General features: G+C 34.7%; 2 protein-coding genes, 1 long non-coding RNA gene and 1 pseudogene across 3 annotated transcripts; 2 read left to right on the forward strand and 2 right to left on the reverse strand.

Moving 5' to 3' along the window:
* Window positions 1-3,161: 3,161 nt before the first annotated feature.
* LOC106340161 lies at window positions 3,162-3,864 on the reverse strand. The gene is made up of 2 exons (XR_001269317.1): window positions 3,715-3,864; window positions 3,162-3,612 (listed from the first exon to the last, which is right to left on the reverse strand). It is a non-coding gene; the product is annotated as an uncharacterized LOC106340161 (long non-coding RNA).
* Window positions 3,865-10,179: 6,315 nt separating this feature from the next.
* On the forward strand, window positions 10,180-11,167 carry LOC106339155 (annotated as a pseudogene).
* Window positions 11,168-13,015: 1,848 nt separating this feature from the next.
* LOC106342912 (pyridoxal 5'-phosphate synthase subunit PDX1.1) lies at window positions 13,016-14,264 on the forward strand. The gene has a single exon (XM_013781977.1). The coding sequence runs from the start codon at window positions 13,183-13,185 to the stop codon at window positions 14,113-14,115; it is 933 nt and encodes a 310-aa protein (XP_013637431.1). The 5' UTR covers window positions 13,016-13,182; the 3' UTR covers window positions 14,116-14,264.
* A 1,848-nt stretch (window positions 14,265-16,112) lies between these two features.
* On the reverse strand, window positions 16,113-18,417 carry LOC106340497 (protein SRG1). Its single transcript, XM_013779368.1, has 3 exons — window positions 17,874-18,417; window positions 16,955-17,288; window positions 16,113-16,627 (listed from the first exon to the last, which is right to left on the reverse strand). Exons 1-3 carry the CDS (start codon window positions 18,350-18,352, stop codon window positions 16,379-16,381), a joined length of 1,062 nt encoding a protein of 353 aa, XP_013634822.1. The 5' UTR covers window positions 18,353-18,417; the 3' UTR covers window positions 16,113-16,378.
* Window positions 18,418-20,294: the final 1,877 nt, after the last annotated feature.

Here is a 20,294-nt window from a genome sequence, read left to right on the forward strand (position 1 = left end):
ATCACCGCAGCCAACTCAAGTTGTACCACCAACTAATGAGGCTCCAAGGCACACCATGACAACAAGATCAAAACATGGTATTAAAAAGCCTAAACAGATTGTCTCCCTCTTATCAGAAACCAAATCACCCCTACCAAAAAGCTATCTTGATGCTCTCAAAGATCCAAATTGGAACCCGTCTATGAATGACGAGTACGATGCTATTATTAAAAGTGATACTTTTGATCTTGTTCCGAGACCACCTAACACTAACATCGTGCGTTCAATGTGGCTACATATGCATAAATACAATGCAGATGGCACTTTTAAGAAACACAAATCGAGGCTGGTTGCAAATGGGAAATCACAGGAGGAGGGCATAGATTTCACTGAGACTTACAGCCCCGTCGTCAAGCCTGCCACGATCCGTCTGGTGCTACATCTCGCACTAGCTAAATCTTGGCCAATCAACCAACTTGACGTCCAGAATGCTTTTCTTCATGGCAACCTTGACGAGACCGTCTACATGTTTCAACCCCCCGGTTTTGTTGATGAAACAAAGCCGAAACATGTCTGCACACTTAAGCGATCCATATATGGTCTCAAACAAGCGCCAAGAGCTTGGAATGCTCGGTTTGTTGCTTTTATAACTCAACATGGGTTTAACCAATCTAAAAGCGACACAAGCTTGTTCATCTACAGGAAAGGAGCAGATCGCGCATATCTCTTGCTGTATGTCGACGACATCATCGTGACAGCTTCCTCACCAACACTTCGAGACAGAACCATAGACGCGCTTAAAAATGAGTTCCCGATGACAGACTTGGGACAAATCAGCTCCTTCCTCGGCGTCTCAGCAATCTTCAACAACAAAGGTCTATTTCTGAATCAATCTAGATATGCTGAAGAAATCATAGAACGAGCAGGTATGAAAGACTGTAAGCCCTGCACCACACCAGTAGATATGCAATCAAAACTCTCGGATAAAGAAGGCTCACCGCTGTCTAATCCAACAGAGTATAGAAGCTTGGCTGGATCTCTCCAATACCTCACTTTCACCAGGCCTGACATATCTTACGCGGTACAACAGATTTGCCTCTTTATGCACGACCCTCGAGAGCCTCATATGAAAGCACTCCGACGAATTCTTCGGTACATACAAGGCACATCCCACCATGGTCTCCAACTACTCAAGCATCAAGGGCTGTCTTTGGTAGCGTACACTGATGCCGACTGGGCAGGCTGTCCAACCACCAGGCGCTCCACGTCAGGCTTCTGCGTCTTCCTAGGAGACAATCTAATCTCCTGGTCCGCCAAACGACAACCAACAGTTTCACGGTCAAGCGCAGAAGCAGAGTATAAAGGAGTCGCCAATGCAGTTGCAGAGACTTGCGGCATACGAAACCTACTCTTCGAAATGGACTTCCCGCTCAAACAAGCTTCGATCATCTATTGTGACAACATTAGTGCAGTCTACTTGTCATCAAATCCGGTACAGCATCAACGGACCAAACACATAGAGATCGACATCCATTTCGTACGAGAAAAGGTACAAATGGGGCAAGTTCGTGTCATTCATTTGCCTTCGTCATTACAGTACGCGGATATATTTACAAAGGGACTTCCTTCATCAATCTTCACCAACTTCAGGTCCAGTTTAGGCGTCTCAGAACCCGACGCTGCAACTTCGGGAGGTTGAAAGATACTTGATAATATTCTTCTGAATATTCTCTAGTTTGTTATACGACTGTTACGTAACTGATGGGAAGATCCCTAACTTGTAGCTATCCCTCTGTACTTTAAATATTGACGTGAATACAACTCAAAGATTCAAGGGAAACTCATACTCTTTCATTCTACATAAGACAAAGCTATGAACCTGAGCAATTCAATTCTCAGTATCCGTCACTCGGAGCTAATCTGAGTACAAGATACAAAGTTTCACGCATACCTAGTATAATAATAATTCCAAGGCAGGTACATGTCCTTTAGTGAACCAAACCGCTCAAAACAAAACTAGCAACAGCCAATATCTTATGCCAAAAAGAACCGTAATTGTAAAACAGTTCTGAGATCATTGAAAATCCACACATTTCTCTCTCTCTCTCGAGAGAGGGAGACCCTAACTCTAAACAGCAGCAGTACGAGTAATATTTTGGAGGGAGAGATGAAGAAATTGACGACCATTCGAGAGTTTTCAAAAGAACACTTGCCGGAAGCCGATCAGGCTTTGTATGGGCCGATATCCTCTGTGGGCTTAAAGATGTACGATCATAAGCCCAATTAACCATACTAATTTAAGAAAGAGTACGTGAATGCACCGACTAAAATAAAACCATCATAGAGAGTATTTGAACATTTGCTTATCAGTTAACACTAGGTATGGAACCCGTGTTACAAAAAAAAAAAACTGTTTCTGCAGGATGAATGTGGTGGCTGGACAAAAGAAAAACACAACTTGTATCTTGATTCTTTGGAGAACTCATCTGTTAAGCAGGGTGTGCAATCTAACATCACTTTGGTGCTTTTGTTTCATTCAAAGGAAACATTCACAGATACACACACATGCACAAGTGCTTTTTTAAGAACCCCTAATAGGGATTTTACCATTGGAACAAAGAAAATAAAAATACTTTAACAAGATCTCTTAACAAAAATTTAATAATTAAATACATTTAAGAGACCTAATAGGGTCTTTCCCATTGAACATGCTCTTACCAATTGACAAGTGGTTAAAAATATTTACCACTTACCAGCATCATTACCAATTAAGAGCACTTTTCTATATCACGATAAATCTTATTTACAAACAAGTGGTTAAGAATATTCACCAGCATCATCTCTTTTCTCCGTTTTTCAGATTTATTTTTTGCAGTACAAAAGAAACCACCGTGAAATTTTTGCTCCACCACCGCCGCAGCTCCCTCTACACTATTTCCATTGTCGCTCACTCCACACGGATGATAATAGACCAGTTTTTTGTTTTGTTTTAATTCTTTTTGTTATAGAATTATCGAGAAACGAGTGTTTCCGAGACGCTAACTCCGGCAAAAATTTGATCCTGGGAAACGATCGGAAACACATGTTTCCGACAACCTTCCATTTAATACGGCTCTGCGGTGTCATTTCGTTTTCTTGTAGTGTTGGGAGTAATATACAAAATAAAGAACTAATATACAAAATTACACGTTGAACGTATATAGTTGGGACTCCAAATTATAGCCTCATATGTGATGCCCACGATTCCATTTAGACACATTTTTTAATATTTTCAGCATGCCAAACACACACTGCTCGGAATAGGTCGCACATAAAAGTTTACATGCCATAAGCTTACACTCACGAGAAGTGACAAAACTTATTTAATATAAATAAGCAGAAGAGAAAAGACAAATAAACTCACAAGCACCAGAAATTTTGGTTATAATCATATGGAGACGCAGATACATATCTGAGGAGGGTTGCCACATATGTTGCAAGATCCCCGTCGTGCCCGCGGATCACGGTTCCTGCCCGCGTTATTGTTTGCATAACCTCGGGGATTCCCGCCCGTGTTATAGTTTGCATAACCTCCCGGATTCCCGCCCGCGTTATAGTTTGCATAACCTCTTGGCATCGCCACTGGTTGTGCTTCTGCACATACATATATATTTAATCATGGTTAATTATCAAAATAATCAGAATACGAAAAATTTAAAACTTTTTTATTCATACGAGCACACTACCGGTACTCACCTATTAAAAGAACGGTAACAGCAACGGCAACGATAAACTTGACAATGCTAGAAGCAAAAGACTTGAAGCCCATGATGTGTTTACTTTCTTTCTTTTTCTGGATCAAAGATGTGTTTAACTTTCTAATGAATGGGTACTGTGAGGAATGAATTAAGCCTATGGACCTCTCTATTTATAAGGGATGATGGTGACCTTATAACATCTTTATCGCATATACGTTTCTTATTTTTTTTTTTTTCTGATTTAAAAAAAAATTAAAATTAAACCAATCGCGGACCGTCACGTGTCAGTGGGGCTCGCGAACAGTTCAACATACGTCTCCTATTTCACGATTTCCGGAGACGTTTTCTCTGGTTTCAGTGGGGCCCACACCCACTTTTTTGTTAAAAACCCACCCTAGAAACGTGGGATAAATGTGCTCTTATTGTCCGACTAGTTGGTACTGTAAGTTTAAGTTTTTAAAAAAAAAAAAAAAAAAAAATTTAGACAGTAAGATTTTTTAGCTATGATTTTAATTTGTTTTGCTGTTGATTTATTTTCAAAAACATTACAAGCATTAAATAAAAGTTATAGAAATTAATATTCATAAGTAAGTTATTTTTTATAACTTTTTATTTACTGTAGATTTATTTTTAAAATTAAAGCCTGATTGTTTAAAAAAAAATTAAAATAGATTTAAAAAAAATAAAATAAATAATTATGCTATTAGAGGCTACATAAAATGTTATAGATGATTCAACACCGATAACTCTACCTATTTTATGAAATTCATGTTTGACTGTAACATTCTGGATCGTTCTTATGAGATCCATGGTTAATGATACTCTTTCCTCCATGCTGAAGATTTCTTATGATTGTTTTTCTATTAATTTCTATTTTTTTAGATTCGAAATCCAAACTTCATGATGTAAAATCACTAGTAAACATCTAGTCAAACTACTAAACCAGTGGATTCCACAAAAAAAAAATGTCTCTAGCATTTATAAATCTTTTCCAATCAACCCGTTATTCTTTTAAGTTTTATTCTCTTATCTTATCTAAACAAAAGTTGGTGATTTTATGTGGTGCTAGTGATCTTGTCTTAATTGTATCCTTCCATTAAGGCTTTCTCTTTTATTTTTTTGCTAAAAGTTGTCTATTAACTTATCATTATTCCTTTTATTTTCTAATGTAATACTACTTTTGTTCTGTATAGAAAAAAGTAATGTGAAAAAATGGTTTTACAAAAATACTATTTTTGTAATCATGAGTTTGATGAGTTACGCAGAAGACATGGGATAGAGAGGCATCAGACATGTGCCTACACACCACAACAAAACGATGTTGCAGAGCGCATGAACTGAACCCTAATAGAGAAGGTGAGGTGTTTACTGGATGAGTCTGGACTAGAAGAAGAGTTTTGGACTGAAGCTGTCTCTATAGCCGTTTACCAAATTAACAGAAGTCCATCATCAGCAATTGATAATAATATCCCGAAGGAGTTATGGATGGGAAAGAAGCTGGATTATTTGGTTTAGTAGCTTATGTGCATAAGGATCAAGGGAAGTTGAATCCTAGATCAGTTAAAGGAGTGATTCTCAGCTATCCTATTGGAGTCCAATGGTATAAAGTATGGCTTCTAGAAGAGAAGAAGTGCGTGATCAGTAGAAACGTAATCTTCGCCGAAGACAAAGTTTACAATGATGAAGTGAAACGTCTAAATAGAGAAGACGTTACTAGAGATACAAAGACAAGAAGTTCTGTAACACTTGATATTGAGACTGGAGATAAAAGAAAAGCTACAAAAGCGGTTGTATCTTCAGAGACTCAAGAGGAAGAAGTTAATTGATTCTGACAATGAGAAAGGTGACAGTAGTGGTGCTGCTACAGAGACTCATGAAGACTACAACATAGCCAGAGATATACCAAGAAGAGAAATAATACCTCCAGCAAAGTATGGTGATTATGACTTAGCTGCATTTGCTTTAATTGCGGCTATTGAAGTTAGTCAGGATGAGCCAAGAGATTATCAAGAAGCGATGAGAAGCAGAGACATGGACCTCTGGAATAGAGGGATGGATGAAGAAATGAGCTCTCTCGAACGAATGAAACCTGGAAGTTAGTCAAGAGACCTAAGGATAGAAATGTGATTGGCTGTAAATGGGTTTACAGAAAAAAGCCTCGAATACCAGGAATAGAGAAGCCCCGTCATAAATCAAGACTTGTTGCTAAGGGATATTCGCAGAAAGAAGGAATAGACTACCTAGAGGTATTCTTACCGGTTGTAAAACACATCTCTATAAGGTTGCTTCTTGCCTTTCCGGTGAATGAAGAGATTGAGTTGGAGCAGCTTGACGTTAAGACTGCATTTCTTCATGGATTTATTGAAGAAGAGATCTATATGGAGTAGCCTGAGGGGTGTGTTGTTAAAAGAAAAGAGAGTTATGTGTGCAAACTTGAGAAGGCATTGTACGGGCTTAAACAAGCACCAAGGCAGTGGAACAAGGGCTTCAATCAATTTGTAGTTGATCAAAGGTTTAGAAGAAGTGAGTTTGATCATTGTGTGTACAGAAAGGAGTCTAAAGATGGAGCTAAAGTCTATTTGCTCCTTTACATAGGCGACTGATATCTTGCATATTTGCATTGTGCGACATGTTTATTATGAATTTTATATTATTTTATTAATATTAAAATAGGTGAGGTTCCACGCTTTTTGTAGACTAATAAATATTATAAATTAGTAGTTTATTTAAATGTAAATTATTAAATTAGATAATAATTTTAAATTAATATTAATATTTATCTAATTTCGATATTCGTATCAACAATTGATGTACTAAATTGTGGTCTTGTTTCATATTTTTATTTTAAAACTATATAGACTCAATATATCTAATTTCAATATTGATAATTGATGTATTAAATTCTGTTTGTATTTCATTTTTTATTTAGGAGCATCAATTCTGGATCAAGATGTTCTTTAATAATTAAAAAAAAAAATCATCACTAGGTAATCTGAATTTGAAATAATACACTTCTTTTAATTGTGGGTTGAAAAATAGGCATTGAAGTTATTAAAACCAATCGCATCTCTTAAATATAAGGCAAATATAACTATGATATTGTTGATAAAAATTATTGAAATATATTTATTAATCAATTATCTTAAATATAATCCATACTGTTAGCCATACTATTATTTACTAAGTTTTATTAAAATTAATATCTCAACACCTAAAATTATGTAAACCATGACAAAATAGCAAAATCATGTTTAAACAATATTATAGATACAAAAAAGAAAAATCAATTCTTAAATAATAGTATATAGGGCTACTAGTATATATATTGATAACTAGATTTTTGTGATTTTAAGTGCGATTGGTTATCAGTTAGAGTAAAATGATGGAAAATATGGTGAAAATGAGAGAGAGAGAAAATAATAAAGTTGGAGTAAACTTTTTCATTTCATTAATAGTTGAGGTATGATTTATTCTATTTTTACTGTTTTTTTCACTTTTTAGAGTAAATGAGGAAATCATATTCCACTTGATTGGATAAAAGTAGAATAAATTGGATGAAATAATGTCCACCTACTTTAATTTACTCTAAGTTTACCATATAGAGTGTGATTGGATACAACTAGAATAAAAAAAGAGTAAATAAAAAGGTGGAAATAGGTGAAAAATAAAATTGGTGAAAAACCAGAAAGAAAAGAAAAAAATTTAGTGAAAACACTATTACTCTAACATAATACAGAGTAAAATTAAGTGTGTTTCCATTTTTTAAATAGTAAATGGAGTAAAAATAACAAAATAAGTTCCATCTGATTAGTATATTTTTATTGGTAGCTGTAGTAAATAAAAAAGTAAGAGTAAAAAGGTACTCTAAAAATTCATTACAGTCGCCCTCATAGTCATACCATTTGCTTAACGAGGAGGTATCTGATTTTTGTGGGGTCGAATATTGGGTGGAAGTCGGTGTCAGAGCCGTCCGTGACAACAATTTTTAATGCCATAGGCTAAATAAATATAATACTTATATTTTACAAAAATGTTTTACAATAAAATTACACAAACAGTTATGCAATAATTCAAGTTAGAAAACTATCAAATAAAATTACCAACAAAACCATATACAACTATATTTTTGGTAAAGATGGCCTTTTAATTCTAAATAAAAGATGATGCCCTAAACCAATGTCTAAAATTTTCTTTAGGTGGCATGGCTCTGGTCGGTGTAGTTTGAAAACGAAGCTGTTTATTTTGATGTGTCTTTATTTGCTTAACGAGGAGGCTCTGGTCGGTGTAGTTTGAAAGCGAAGCTGTTTATTTTGATGTGTCTTTATTTGCTTAACGAGGAGGACCAGGAGGTAGCTTAATAAAAGGTTGGAAGTGGCTCCTGCCTTTTTGAAGTGTATTTCTCGTCCACAAATATTTCTTGAAGATAGAGACTATGGGGAAAACGTTTAAGGTTGCATAGTGTCTTTTTTTTTTTTTGAAAAAAAGGTTGCATGGTGTTTCTTTTATTAAAATCGAAACGGAATAAAAGCGCCTATATTATCTTATATATGTTCTTCCAGTTGTACATGAACGTAGGGCATCTATAGACTAGCAGTTTATATATATATAATAACACAAAGTTTCTGTCCATTTTTCTTTTTATATAGGTTTTGGAATGGAGATGTTTTTTCTTAATTCTTCCCCAAGAGATCCCATGATTGCAAGAGATTCTGATATATATATATATATATATATATATATATATATTTATTTATTTATTTTTATGATCATAAATTTTAGGTCAATATTTTTTTAGTTTTTTTTGAACTTAATATTCTTTTTAGTTTTGCTATGACAAAATCGTTTTTTCAGTATATAAAGTTTCATTATAAGTCCCAAAGAATTGAAGTTAGTTAATGCTCTATTTATAGTTCTCGTTCATTGATAACGATTGAGTCCGTGAATCTAAACTAATCAAACAATCAATTAAATTGATAATCAAAGTGGAACCCAAGTGGGTAAATAAAGAGACAAACACAGCCGAAAGACGCTGTCTTGTCCGTCGACATACGCATGGGCAACAATGGACAAAAGGCGCTCGATCGGGTCACAAACTCACAACGATGAAAAGGCAAAAACACATTAAACTGTACTTGTGGTTAAAGGAAACTTCCCGGAAGCTGCCTTCCTGAGGGGAATGAACAAATGTGCTAAATATAATTTATATTGATCGAAAAAGAGACACTTTGTTTACCCTATTATTACAACGTGTAGTGATTGCGTAGTGCAATATTTTTTGTTTGATTGCATAGCTAGTGCACAATATTAGGTTGGTAGTGGTGCAGTACAATTGAGTTTAGAAGCTAATATATAGCCCATCGACTAACGATTACGCACTTGAAAATTAAAACACGAATATTGTGTATGTCGAGTCTTGCTAATTCAGCCTAAATTCGCACCAAGATTCTTAATTTGGTAATTATTAAATTATTTTACCCAATATGGGACACAATATTCAGTTCGATGTTTTACCAATAATTAAGGCTCATGTGTCAACTTAAGATGTTATAAGAAATCTTTCCATATAGTGCTAACGTAATAAATAAGGGATACCGTCTCGTCAAGTAATAACATATTCATAATTTATCACAAATTTCTTATTCAACAAATTTTATGAAATCTATGATATGGTCCATATACTTGTAAATCATGCACGTTTGCTTATTAAATCTTCGATAGCTATATTCGTATCGGTCAAATGTCACGCATGAATCATATATCAATTGCTATCAGTTAGGTATATGAGACAAACCGTACTTGTTTGAAATATTTTTGTTCATTTAACAAAAAAATCACGAAGTTGGTGAAAAAATATGGAGTCATATATACATATATATAATCATGTGGGTGTCATTCTAATCGTTAATTTATCCCAAAAAAATATACGGAGTTATACATATATACAATCATGTGTGTGTCATCCCAACCAAAACTTTGATAGCAGCTTCACATTTTTATAAATGAATATAATCTTATGTTCCTATACTTAACAGAATTGTTAGAAATGAAGTTTTGGATAGTACCAAAATGATATCTCTGTAGTTTTGTCTTTCTAGCCATCATCTGGAACATCAATTTAAGCTTCACATTCAAGAAATAAACTTTTGGATATTAAAAATTGATGTCTATATGGTTTACACCATATAACAAAAGACAAATCGGATAGCTATATGTATCTTGTTACTTGTCAAATAATACCCAACCCACAAAGACATATATTTGGTTTTTGTCGTTTAAATAAGAAAAATTAGCCTAAACATTACTTGTGGATTGTCGTTTGAATAAACTCATTATACATACTATAAATTCTAAACATTCTTACGTTTAGTTTTACTAACCCATTTATTTGAATATCTCACTCAAGAGCTATATGTGTGTTTGTTACTTGTGGATTCTAACTTCTAAGAACAATATGTATAAGATGATGGCTGTGGGTTAAGTGTTGTATGGATATCTCATAAGGTTTATAAACATTGAAGAATATGGAGCTTAAAAAAACAGATGGAACTTACATATACTTTGCTGTCGTGTTGTTAAATAGACGGCATATAGATATATTTCAAAATGGAATACTTAGGATGCTGTATTACAACCTTCTTTGGTGATAGTCTATTTCTGTGGGAATGATTCAATGCCTCCTCATCCATCAGACCATCAGGACAAGGACCTCATGTTCCTCTATCTGAATTCACTGAAAACATGAGGAAGATGGGCGAGCATCTTTCGGTAGCATTGCCCTTTCCAAATTTTTAGACTTTTTCTGTCTTAGTGTGTTGCTAACTCATGATATCTTCTTACCAGAGCCTTTCGGACAAGACCCATGTCATTTTTCTCACTCCCCCCACCAATGACTGAGAGACAAATCCAACTAGTGTTTGGGTACATATCTTAGAAAACCATTTAAAAGTTGGTTATTATTTTTGAAAGTTTGATCAGTATCATTGTCTAAATTCATGTACTAGAGATGCAATGAGAGGCCGGAGTAACGAGCTGTGCCGTCCATACGCAGAAGCGTTGTTGAATCTATGCAGAGAGATCAATGTGAAAAGAAATAGATCTTTGGAGCCCAATACAGCAACAAGATGACTGGTTAAACATTTGCTTCACGTGAGCTACTGAACCTTTACATGATACATTAAAAACGACTCTCCATCAAACTAACTTTTTAGGTTGTTTTGTTGCTTTAATAGTGGTGGGATCCATTTCACGGCTGAAGGCAGGCGAGATTGTCGTGAAGGAGATACCGAAGGTAGTGAGGGAAGCGGATTAGAAACTGAGTCTTCACAGGAAGTCATTACCGGTTGAGTTTCCATTTGATTCTGGTCTACCAAACTCCCTTAGACAGTGATTTAGAGTTAACCAGAAACAAGAAGTTGGAGCCACCACCTGGGCCTGGTATGGCCCGTTTGTAAAACAACTTAGCAGTTAGAGATATCATATGGTTACACGTTGACATTTTGATAGGTGTACCAGTTTCACAGTTTGTTTGTATCTTGATATTCAGAAAAAGATGTATTTGAACTGAATCTAGAAACTGTTCTTTTTAAAAAAAAACAAGGGCTAGAAACTCTGTTTTCGTTTGGTGAACAATGATGGTCGGCACTCATCCATGTTTTTGAACCCTAAGGCTATCATGCAAGTTCACAAATGAGTTTGTTATAGTACTCTAGGTGTCAGATAGACCTACCAGACTATCACAATACGAGAAAGTTTCTAAGTCAAGGCAAACTTTGTTACAAATACACAAAGTTTGCTGACTTCGATAAGGGAAAGTTCATTAAGTTTTTCCATGAGAAAATGGCCATTAAAACTTTGAGTTTACAAATTAAAGCCAAACAAATCTCCATCTCGTGTTTGAGCCAAAAAGTTCATTAACTTTTAAATATTAGTCGTTTTAACTCTCAATTTTTATCGATTCGACCATTTAAAAAAATTGAATCGTCAACTGTTAAAATAAAACCATAAAACTCGATAAGAAATCGAAACTTAGCTTTCGTCACCTAAAACCCGACAAATAGTTAAGAGTGACAATTCGACTTTATCAAATTGATGAGAACCATTATCTATCACCTGAGAAATCATCACTGCTTCTTTTAATCAGAGATTGCCTTTGAAATTGATCCAGGGAAGATGAAATCGAATTGGAAATTAGGTTTTTGAGTGAGAAAGATGAACTCAATTTTGGAATTTTCTTAGACAAAATAATTTTTAAAACACCGTCGTATTGAGTATAACGACTTTTATTCAGTTAACAATCAACTGTTTGAGTTTTTTTTTAAAATGTCCGAATCAACAAAAAAATGAAAGTTAAAACGGCCAATATATAAAAATTGAAGATTTTTTTAGCTAAAGCATTAGTTTGAGGTTTTTTGGTTTTAATTTGAAAATTCGGGGGTTTTAATGATCGTGTACAATGTACAGTAGAACCTCTATAAATTAATAATGTTGGGACTTTTAAATTTTATTAATTTATAGAGATATTAATTTACAAAAAATTCCTTATTTAGATTTCTTATTGTAACATATTCAAAGATAAGAAAAATATTTGATTTTAGTGTATATATATTATTGTTATTTTTTTGAAATTTGACATTTGTATTAATTTTTATTATATTCTATTGTGTATATAATATATATTGCATATAACTTAAATGTGATTTTAGATATAATATTACTAAATCTCATCAAAATTATATTAAGTGTTTTTTTTTTTGTCATCAAATACAGATTTATATTAAGTGTTAAAGAAAATATAAATATAATTAGATTGTGAATATAAAATAAACAATATAATAATAGGTTCTTACTTATATAAAATATGTAAACATATACATTATTAATTTACAATTCTAAAGATACCATAAATTTACATAGAATTTTCTAATAAAATAACACACAGGCGAACTTATTAATTTATAGAGATTACGACGTATATTGTGATGATGAAATCATTATCATAATCTCCATGAAGTAGATTGAATATGTTAACTTTACAACATTTCACGAGTTCAGACCTTCAGACTTAACGCATCATTTTCGTTCAAGTTGTCTCATAACCCGAAGATATTTGTTACCACAAAAAAAAAAAACACAACAACAAATATATCTGAATTAATTTGAATGGTCGTTCAACATACACGACAATACAGGAAACTGAGCTCCACGTCAGCAGACATATCTCTTCGGGATTCTACATTTACATTGATAGAATGAAATCTGTGGTCAAACTTCTTGCTATCCAAACATTGCTTCTCCTCCCTACACTCAACTCCACTGTATTCCACGTGCTCCTTCATCCTATACCGTCCGATGAGCTTACTTTGACTTTCTTCTCCCAATCAGATTGCTTAATCTCAATTCGCGCCTCACTCCATAAATACAAATCTCTTATCGTCCTCCCTCCACACTCTATCTAAACCCTAGAAAAATGGCGGAATCAGCCGGAGTGGTGGCGGTTTACGGCGAAGGATCCATGACCGAGACGAAGCAGCAATCTCCCTTCTCCGTCAAGGTCGGCCTCGCTCAGATGCTCCGCGGCGGCGTGATCATGGACGTCGTCAACGCCGAGCAAGCGCGAATCGCCGAAGAAGCCGGCGCCTGCGCCGTCATGGCTCTCGAGCGCGTTCCCGCCGATATCAGAGCGCAAGGTGGCGTCGCGAGGATGAGCGATCCGGAGATGATCAAAGAGATCAAACAGGCGGTTACGATTCCGGTCATGGCCAAAGCTCGAATCGGCCACTTCGTCGAGGCGCAGATCCTCGAGTCCATCGGAGTCGATTACGTCGACGAGAGTGAAGTCCTCACTCTCGCCGACGAGGACAACCACATCAACAAGCACAACTTCAAGATACCGTTCGTTTGTGGATGCAGGAACCTCGGGGAAGCCTTGCGGCGGATCCGCGAAGGAGCCGCGATGATAAGGACCAAAGGAGAGGCCGGGACGGGGAACGTCGTGGAGGCCGTTAGGCACGTGAGGAGCGTGATGGGAGCGATAAGGTTGCTGAGAGGCATGGATGACGACGAGGTGTTCGCTTACGCGAAGAAGATCGCTGCGCCTTATGAGTTGGTTATGCAGACGAAGCAGCTCGGGAGGTTACCGGTGGTTCAGTTCGCCGCCGGAGGGGTCGCGACGCCGGCGGACGCGGCGCTGATGATGCAGCTGGGGTGTGATGGAGTGTTCGTTGGGTCGGGTATTTTCAAGAGTGGAGATCCGGCGAAGCGTGCGAAGGCGATTGTGCAGGCGGTTACGAATTATAGAGACGCGGCGGTGTTGGCGGAGGTGAGCTGTGGGTTGGGTGAAGCTATGGTTGGTATCAATTTGGATGATAAGGTTGAGAGGTTCGCGAACCGGTCTGAGTGAACCAATCACAGAATTCAAATGTTTTTATTTCGGTTTAAATTGGTTATGAATATGTAAGATTGGGATTCGCTCGCATTCGTGAGCTATATGTCATGTTTGGGTCCCACTGGGCTTTGTTATTATAATTCAGTTATGTCTTGTTTCTTTCAGTTTTGAAGTACTCGCCTATTTTAACAATGAGCTAGCTTTTAAAACATGAAAACAAAATGGCACATGAAATTGATTGTCATAATGTTGTTACTTATTTCAACTTCGTTAACCATAAACTCTTCCTTATCCGTATCATTGGTTACAAATGATTGATTAGGAAGAGTTTTGATTATGGGTTCGTCTAATGATCTTTTGTGGCCGATGATATTGAATCCTTTCTTCAAGGAGATATATATATATAAGCTTAAAAGTTTGAAATGTTTACGATGGAGGAAGCGAGGACGGGTGGGATCAGTGCCCGGCCCTGGAAGAAAGCAAAAGTGTATACAGCCTTTAAAAACACAAATATTTTCAGTCTATTTTCAACAACATAGTAGAAGTTTGGACTGGTACTATGTTAAACAATTAATGATACGGTGATATCCTTTTACTTTTTTTACATTTTCTTTATTGAATTTGAGGTTTACACAGTAAACATTTCATGCAACTTTACTTGGACCAGTGGATGATAAGCATAATACGACACGTACGATATTCTTTGACCAACATATTCTACCTTTTCTTTATTGATCATTTTGAAGTCGACTTAATAAACTTTGCATGTTGAGCTAGTTGAATGACAACTGACAAACATAAACTAGACACGTTTTAAACTTGTGGATTATTTGTATTTGCCCAAAAAAATGTTTCTTTGGTGACTTTACTACATGCATTGGGGTTTTTTTAGTACTCTCTCAAAAAGAAAAAATGTAGAAAATAGAAGGAATGTTCTTCTTTGATAAACATCTCCAACATTGGTAAATAACCAAAATACATGTATCAATATATTACTCGTCAATCTATCTATAATTGTTTTTTTCAGTTACAAAAAAAAAAAATATATATATATATATATATATATATATATATATTACTCGTCATATTTTTATATTTAAATTTAATTACGTAATAAAATTAGAGAAATTTTCTAGGATAACCATTTTTAAGTTTTTGTCACAAAAATAGTCCTTCATGAAATGACCAAAATAAGTTTTTTTAAAAAGTAAAAATATAGGGTTAACTAATTTAGACTTAGGGTTTAGAGTTAAGGGGTGGAGTTTTGGGGATAGAGTTTCAAATTTTTTAAAATAAAAAATAAATATTAAATTTTTCAAAATAAAAATGGATTATTTTGGTTATTTTCTTTCTTGAGAGCTATTTTGTGACAAAAACTTAAAAAATGTTATCTGAGAAAATTGCCGTAAAATTATACTAATATTAGTCAGATGAAATACTAACTTAAGAGACTATGTCACTATTCCATTAATATTGCTCTTAGAAATTGAGGAGATGGAGAACAAATTTCCGCACCCTACGGCAGTTTGCAACTAATTTTTCTTTTTTTATGTTTCACTTTGTTTAATGTTTAACTAAAATGGTTTTTATAAGAAATTAAGTTTTCAATATATTAGACAAAATTTAATTTAATATTTTTCAGTTACATACATGTATTACATTTTATTGGTTGACTTAATTATATTAATGATATTTTATATAGTCAAGATAAATTTTATAAAACATTTTGCACATTTATAATAGAAAGCCTATTATGAGAGAGACCTGAAGCTAAGATATGTAAACTATTCAAAAAAATTGTTTTTTTTTGTTGTTCTCATGTCCTATAATTGTTTTTCTCTATTTAAAATTTTGTTTTTCCTTTTAAATCTAACTATTTAATTTTAAACCTTTAATATGATTCATGGCTTTACAGTAAAAGAATATTAAAAAAAACTTATGTACGATCAGCGCATCGTTTTTGAATGTTTGACTTGAATAAGCTTAAACTACTGAAAGATGAGTAGGGCAGTTTTTAATACTTTTCTTATCAATGAACCAACTATGAGTATGCATATCCAGCCTCAGGAAAGATCAAGAATACTTTCCGTACTCTTTGTGCTAACACAATACGCTAAACAAACTATTAAAAAGTAAACATGAACAGATATGGTTTGATGCCAATCATCATGAGATTATTCTTTCTTACATAGTGTAAGGTTACAGTTTACATATTATTTAGGTACGATTATATAAGTACGTAGGAGTAACTGACTTTTCTCGGGATATATCTCAATTCTCATGTGCTTGCCAACAGTGAATCAACTTGGTTTTTCCCACTAGGACCCTTTTGTCGAATCAGAAGGCGGTACTCGTCGAACCTGATCGGTTTATAAAGAGCAGGTCGGTCTTTGGTTAATAGTGCTTTAACCGGTCCGATCGGGATATCACTTCTCGGGTTGTAGAAGAGTGCCAAGGAGACTCGATCCATACCGGAATTAACGACCACCTGATGCTCCACGCTTTTGTAAATTCCGTTGCTAAGTATCTACAATTTGATCCCAACATATTGTTTGGTTATATGAATTTGCTAAAAATAATATCGTTATAGAAACACTATTACTTTTATATATTCCGCAGAATGGAGACTTTCTATATAACATATGAGCCTAGGACATAAAATCTTATTGGTTTTTGCTACGACAGATCTAGGGCTTTAAATTTTATTTTGCATGCTCCATGTAGAGTTTCAGTATTATATGTAAATGAACAATAAAGTCTCTAAAACCATATATATGGCGATGTCTATTTTGTTCTCCAGGTTATCAGTAGTTTAAAATGTTCAAAAAGGTAAAATATAATTAAGAACCAGTACCTGAACTTGATCTCCAATGTTAACGATCAAAGCATTGGGCACGGATTTAATGGTGACCCAGCAGTCACCACGACGGACCTGGAGGCCAGCGACCTCCTCGTCGGGGAGGACAATGGTGATGCCACCCGGGTCAGAATGAGAAGAGAGACCTAAAGTTAGGTGTGGCTGAGGGCATTTTGGGTAAAAGTTTGCTCTCAGATTAGCTCCAACTTTGTCTTCTCCTCCAAAGGCCTTCATGAGATGGTTTGGTTCTAAACCTAAACTCTCTGACAATGTCTCCACTAGCCTCTCACACAGTTTTCTCACTTCTTCTCCGTACTCTTCGATCAATTCTCTGCATCGGTGAAAAAGTATGTTTTTAATATTAATATAATACGTGTACTGCTTGATTGTAGACAAATTGTTTGTGAAATATGTTTACTACTAAATTTTGTGATCTTACAGTCACTAAAAATAAGAGAGAAAAACAATCGTTAAAAGTTTTAAGACAATTAACACACAATACAAAGTTAATTGCGAATGTTATGTATCTCTTATATGTATATATGTAATAGTCATGATTCATGTGGTGTGTGACCACATGAAACGTGTTCATACATGGACACGTGCCTAAATAAACATATTGACCAGACGGCCATGTGTGTACGTATTTACAAGTTGTACTTCACGTAATCAAGATGCATCAACAGCTATAAATCAAAACACACACACGAAACGTGTGTCCCCATGCAAACATCCACTTAGTAAACATATCTTTTTTAAGTAGAGGGTTTCTTTAAGAACATAAACACATGAGAATTATAATGTACATATATCAACTACACCTATACCTTAGACGCAGATGTCAAGAAACTTATGTCATGGACGTATATAGAATAACAGGTTTGATTGGTATTCTGCATATGTATATACTAAATACCTTATCTTAGGAGGCTGAGATGGCCACTTGGAAGGGTTTCTAATGGAAGAAGGCAAGTAATTGAGAAAGAAATAATCACTCCAATCTAACTTAGCATCTTTCACAACCCCAACCCTGCTTCCATAGCCTTCATATGTGTCTGGTGAGTTTGCGTACTTTCGTTTCACCTCTACGGGTAAATCAAAGAACTCTCGCCACGCTCCCCTCACACTCTCCATCAGCGCATGGTCTACACCATGGTTCACCACTTGGAAGAAACCCCACTCCTCACACGCATTCCTCACGCGCCTCAGCCCCTCCGGCTTCCTCCACACGTCTCTCATGTCTAGCACGGGTACTTCCATGTCAAGACCGGATTGGTCGGAGTTGTAGACCGGTCTCTGATGAACCGGTTTAACATAGCGGTTTGGGACGGTGGATATGCCGGCTTGGGACAAGGTTTGAACGGAAACAATCGGCTCTGGCCAGCTTGCAACCATTTTTTTTCTTTTGTGAATTGTGTTGTATTAGAAGACACTCAAGAAAAGAGATGTAAAGGGAAGAATGAAAGTTTTAGATGGTAGAAGGAAGCGAGGACGAGTAGGGGTATAAATACAGGAAAATAAACCGAAATGAAACGTGAAACAATTAATGAGACGGTATTTTTTTGATTCACTGTATTTTTTTAATTGAATTTCTAGTTCGACCTAATATACTTTGCATGTTGAGCTAATTGGATGGAAAAAAAAAACATAATAAGACACGTTTTTGTAGAGTTGTGGATAGATGCCGACAATATTTCATTTTTTTTCTTATTGACTTTTGAAGTTAGGGAGATGGAGAACGAATGTCGGCGCCGTGCGATGGTTTGCAACTCATTAATTAATTAGTTAAGAGCTATATGGGAGAGACCAAAAGATAACACGTTATCATCACGTGTTTAGCTGTGGTCTCCTACTGAAGTCTTTCCTCAGTTACATTAATCTTAGGATACAATCTTCAAATTAAAATGACACTTGAATGAACAGACTTAATAATATAGTTTTTTTTTGCCTCTTTTTGTACAATACATAGATGTATTTACACGAAATGATATGCCAATATATTGTCTACTATATATAACTAATTTACAAGTATTCTATTTCAATATAGTTAAAATGAAACAAAATTCATGGTCTCAAACACCATGAGTTCAGAAGAACGAGATTGTATAAATCTCATAGGTTGGATGAACTCCACATTGTCAACAATAAACAAAAAAAGCTAATTCATAGTGATCGTCTCGTTTTCAACTTTTCATTGTATTTATATAAGCCCATTCATAGTCTATACCAAATATAAAAAGCTGGAAAATCGTGTTTTCAGAACCTGACAACGTAAAACTGGAGCACAGGCACTTGAAAAGTAAACATTTGACATAGTGAATAAACATGATTATTCAGAATACCTCATGTAATCACGTTGAAACCACATCCACTTGTAAAATATTATTAACCTCTTTTACTGATCAATACCGATCGCATTTTGAAATTTTAGTTAAAAACAATACAGATCGCAATTTTCAAAAAGGAAATTAAACACTTTTCAACCATATGTTTAGTTGTTGGACAAAAGTCTCTTTCTTTGAAATATTATTGCGAATAACGGGACCATACAGTAGAGAAGAAGCAATGTATATTGATGATTATGTATCACATGTCTTATTTAAAATCGGCTGAATACATTAAGGGTTTCATATCGGCTGAATCATCAGTGCTATGACTCATCGTTGCGAATGATAGTGCTAACCTTGCATACATACCCTGTATATTAATTGATGAACATTTTAAAAGATGTAACCTCAATTTTGTATTAATTAAAATAAGTCCCAATGCATAGGTGACACTCAATTAGGTAGTCAATTACATTCAATTGAAAAATAAGTAGGTCCACATTCGATTTTTATATGTTGTTAAATACATAAGTTGGTCAAACTATATGATATAATGATATGATATGTTATTTTCTTTCCTTAAATCAAACCTACTGAATTACCATAAATGACTAATATATATATATGACAATTAATGATTTTAATAATAAAGATTTGATAACAATTTATATCTCCTCCATCATTTTTGTTTAATTTTATATTATTAAAATAAATTAAACAATCAAATTAGCTATAAAAGTAAAATTTAGATTTTTTCGTATATGTTATATTTTGAATTTTTAAAAACGACAATAAATGACTAAAACTATTAAAATTATTATGTTAAAAATTAATGATCAATGGTTTAACATTTTTATTATAAGAAGATACACATGATTTTAAAACCATATGAGTAAAAAATATCATTTAATAATAAAATAAATATATATATATACGAAATATACGAAAGATTCCTATTGATTTTGTAAAAAAAAGGGGGGGTTATTACTTTCCCCATCAATAAAAAAATA

This window comes from Brassica oleracea, chromosome C4 (genome assembly GCF_000695525.1).
Source record: "Brassica oleracea var. oleracea cultivar TO1000 chromosome C4, BOL, whole genome shotgun sequence".
NCBI classification, from domain to species: domain Eukaryota; kingdom Viridiplantae; phylum Streptophyta; class Magnoliopsida; order Brassicales; family Brassicaceae; genus Brassica; species Brassica oleracea.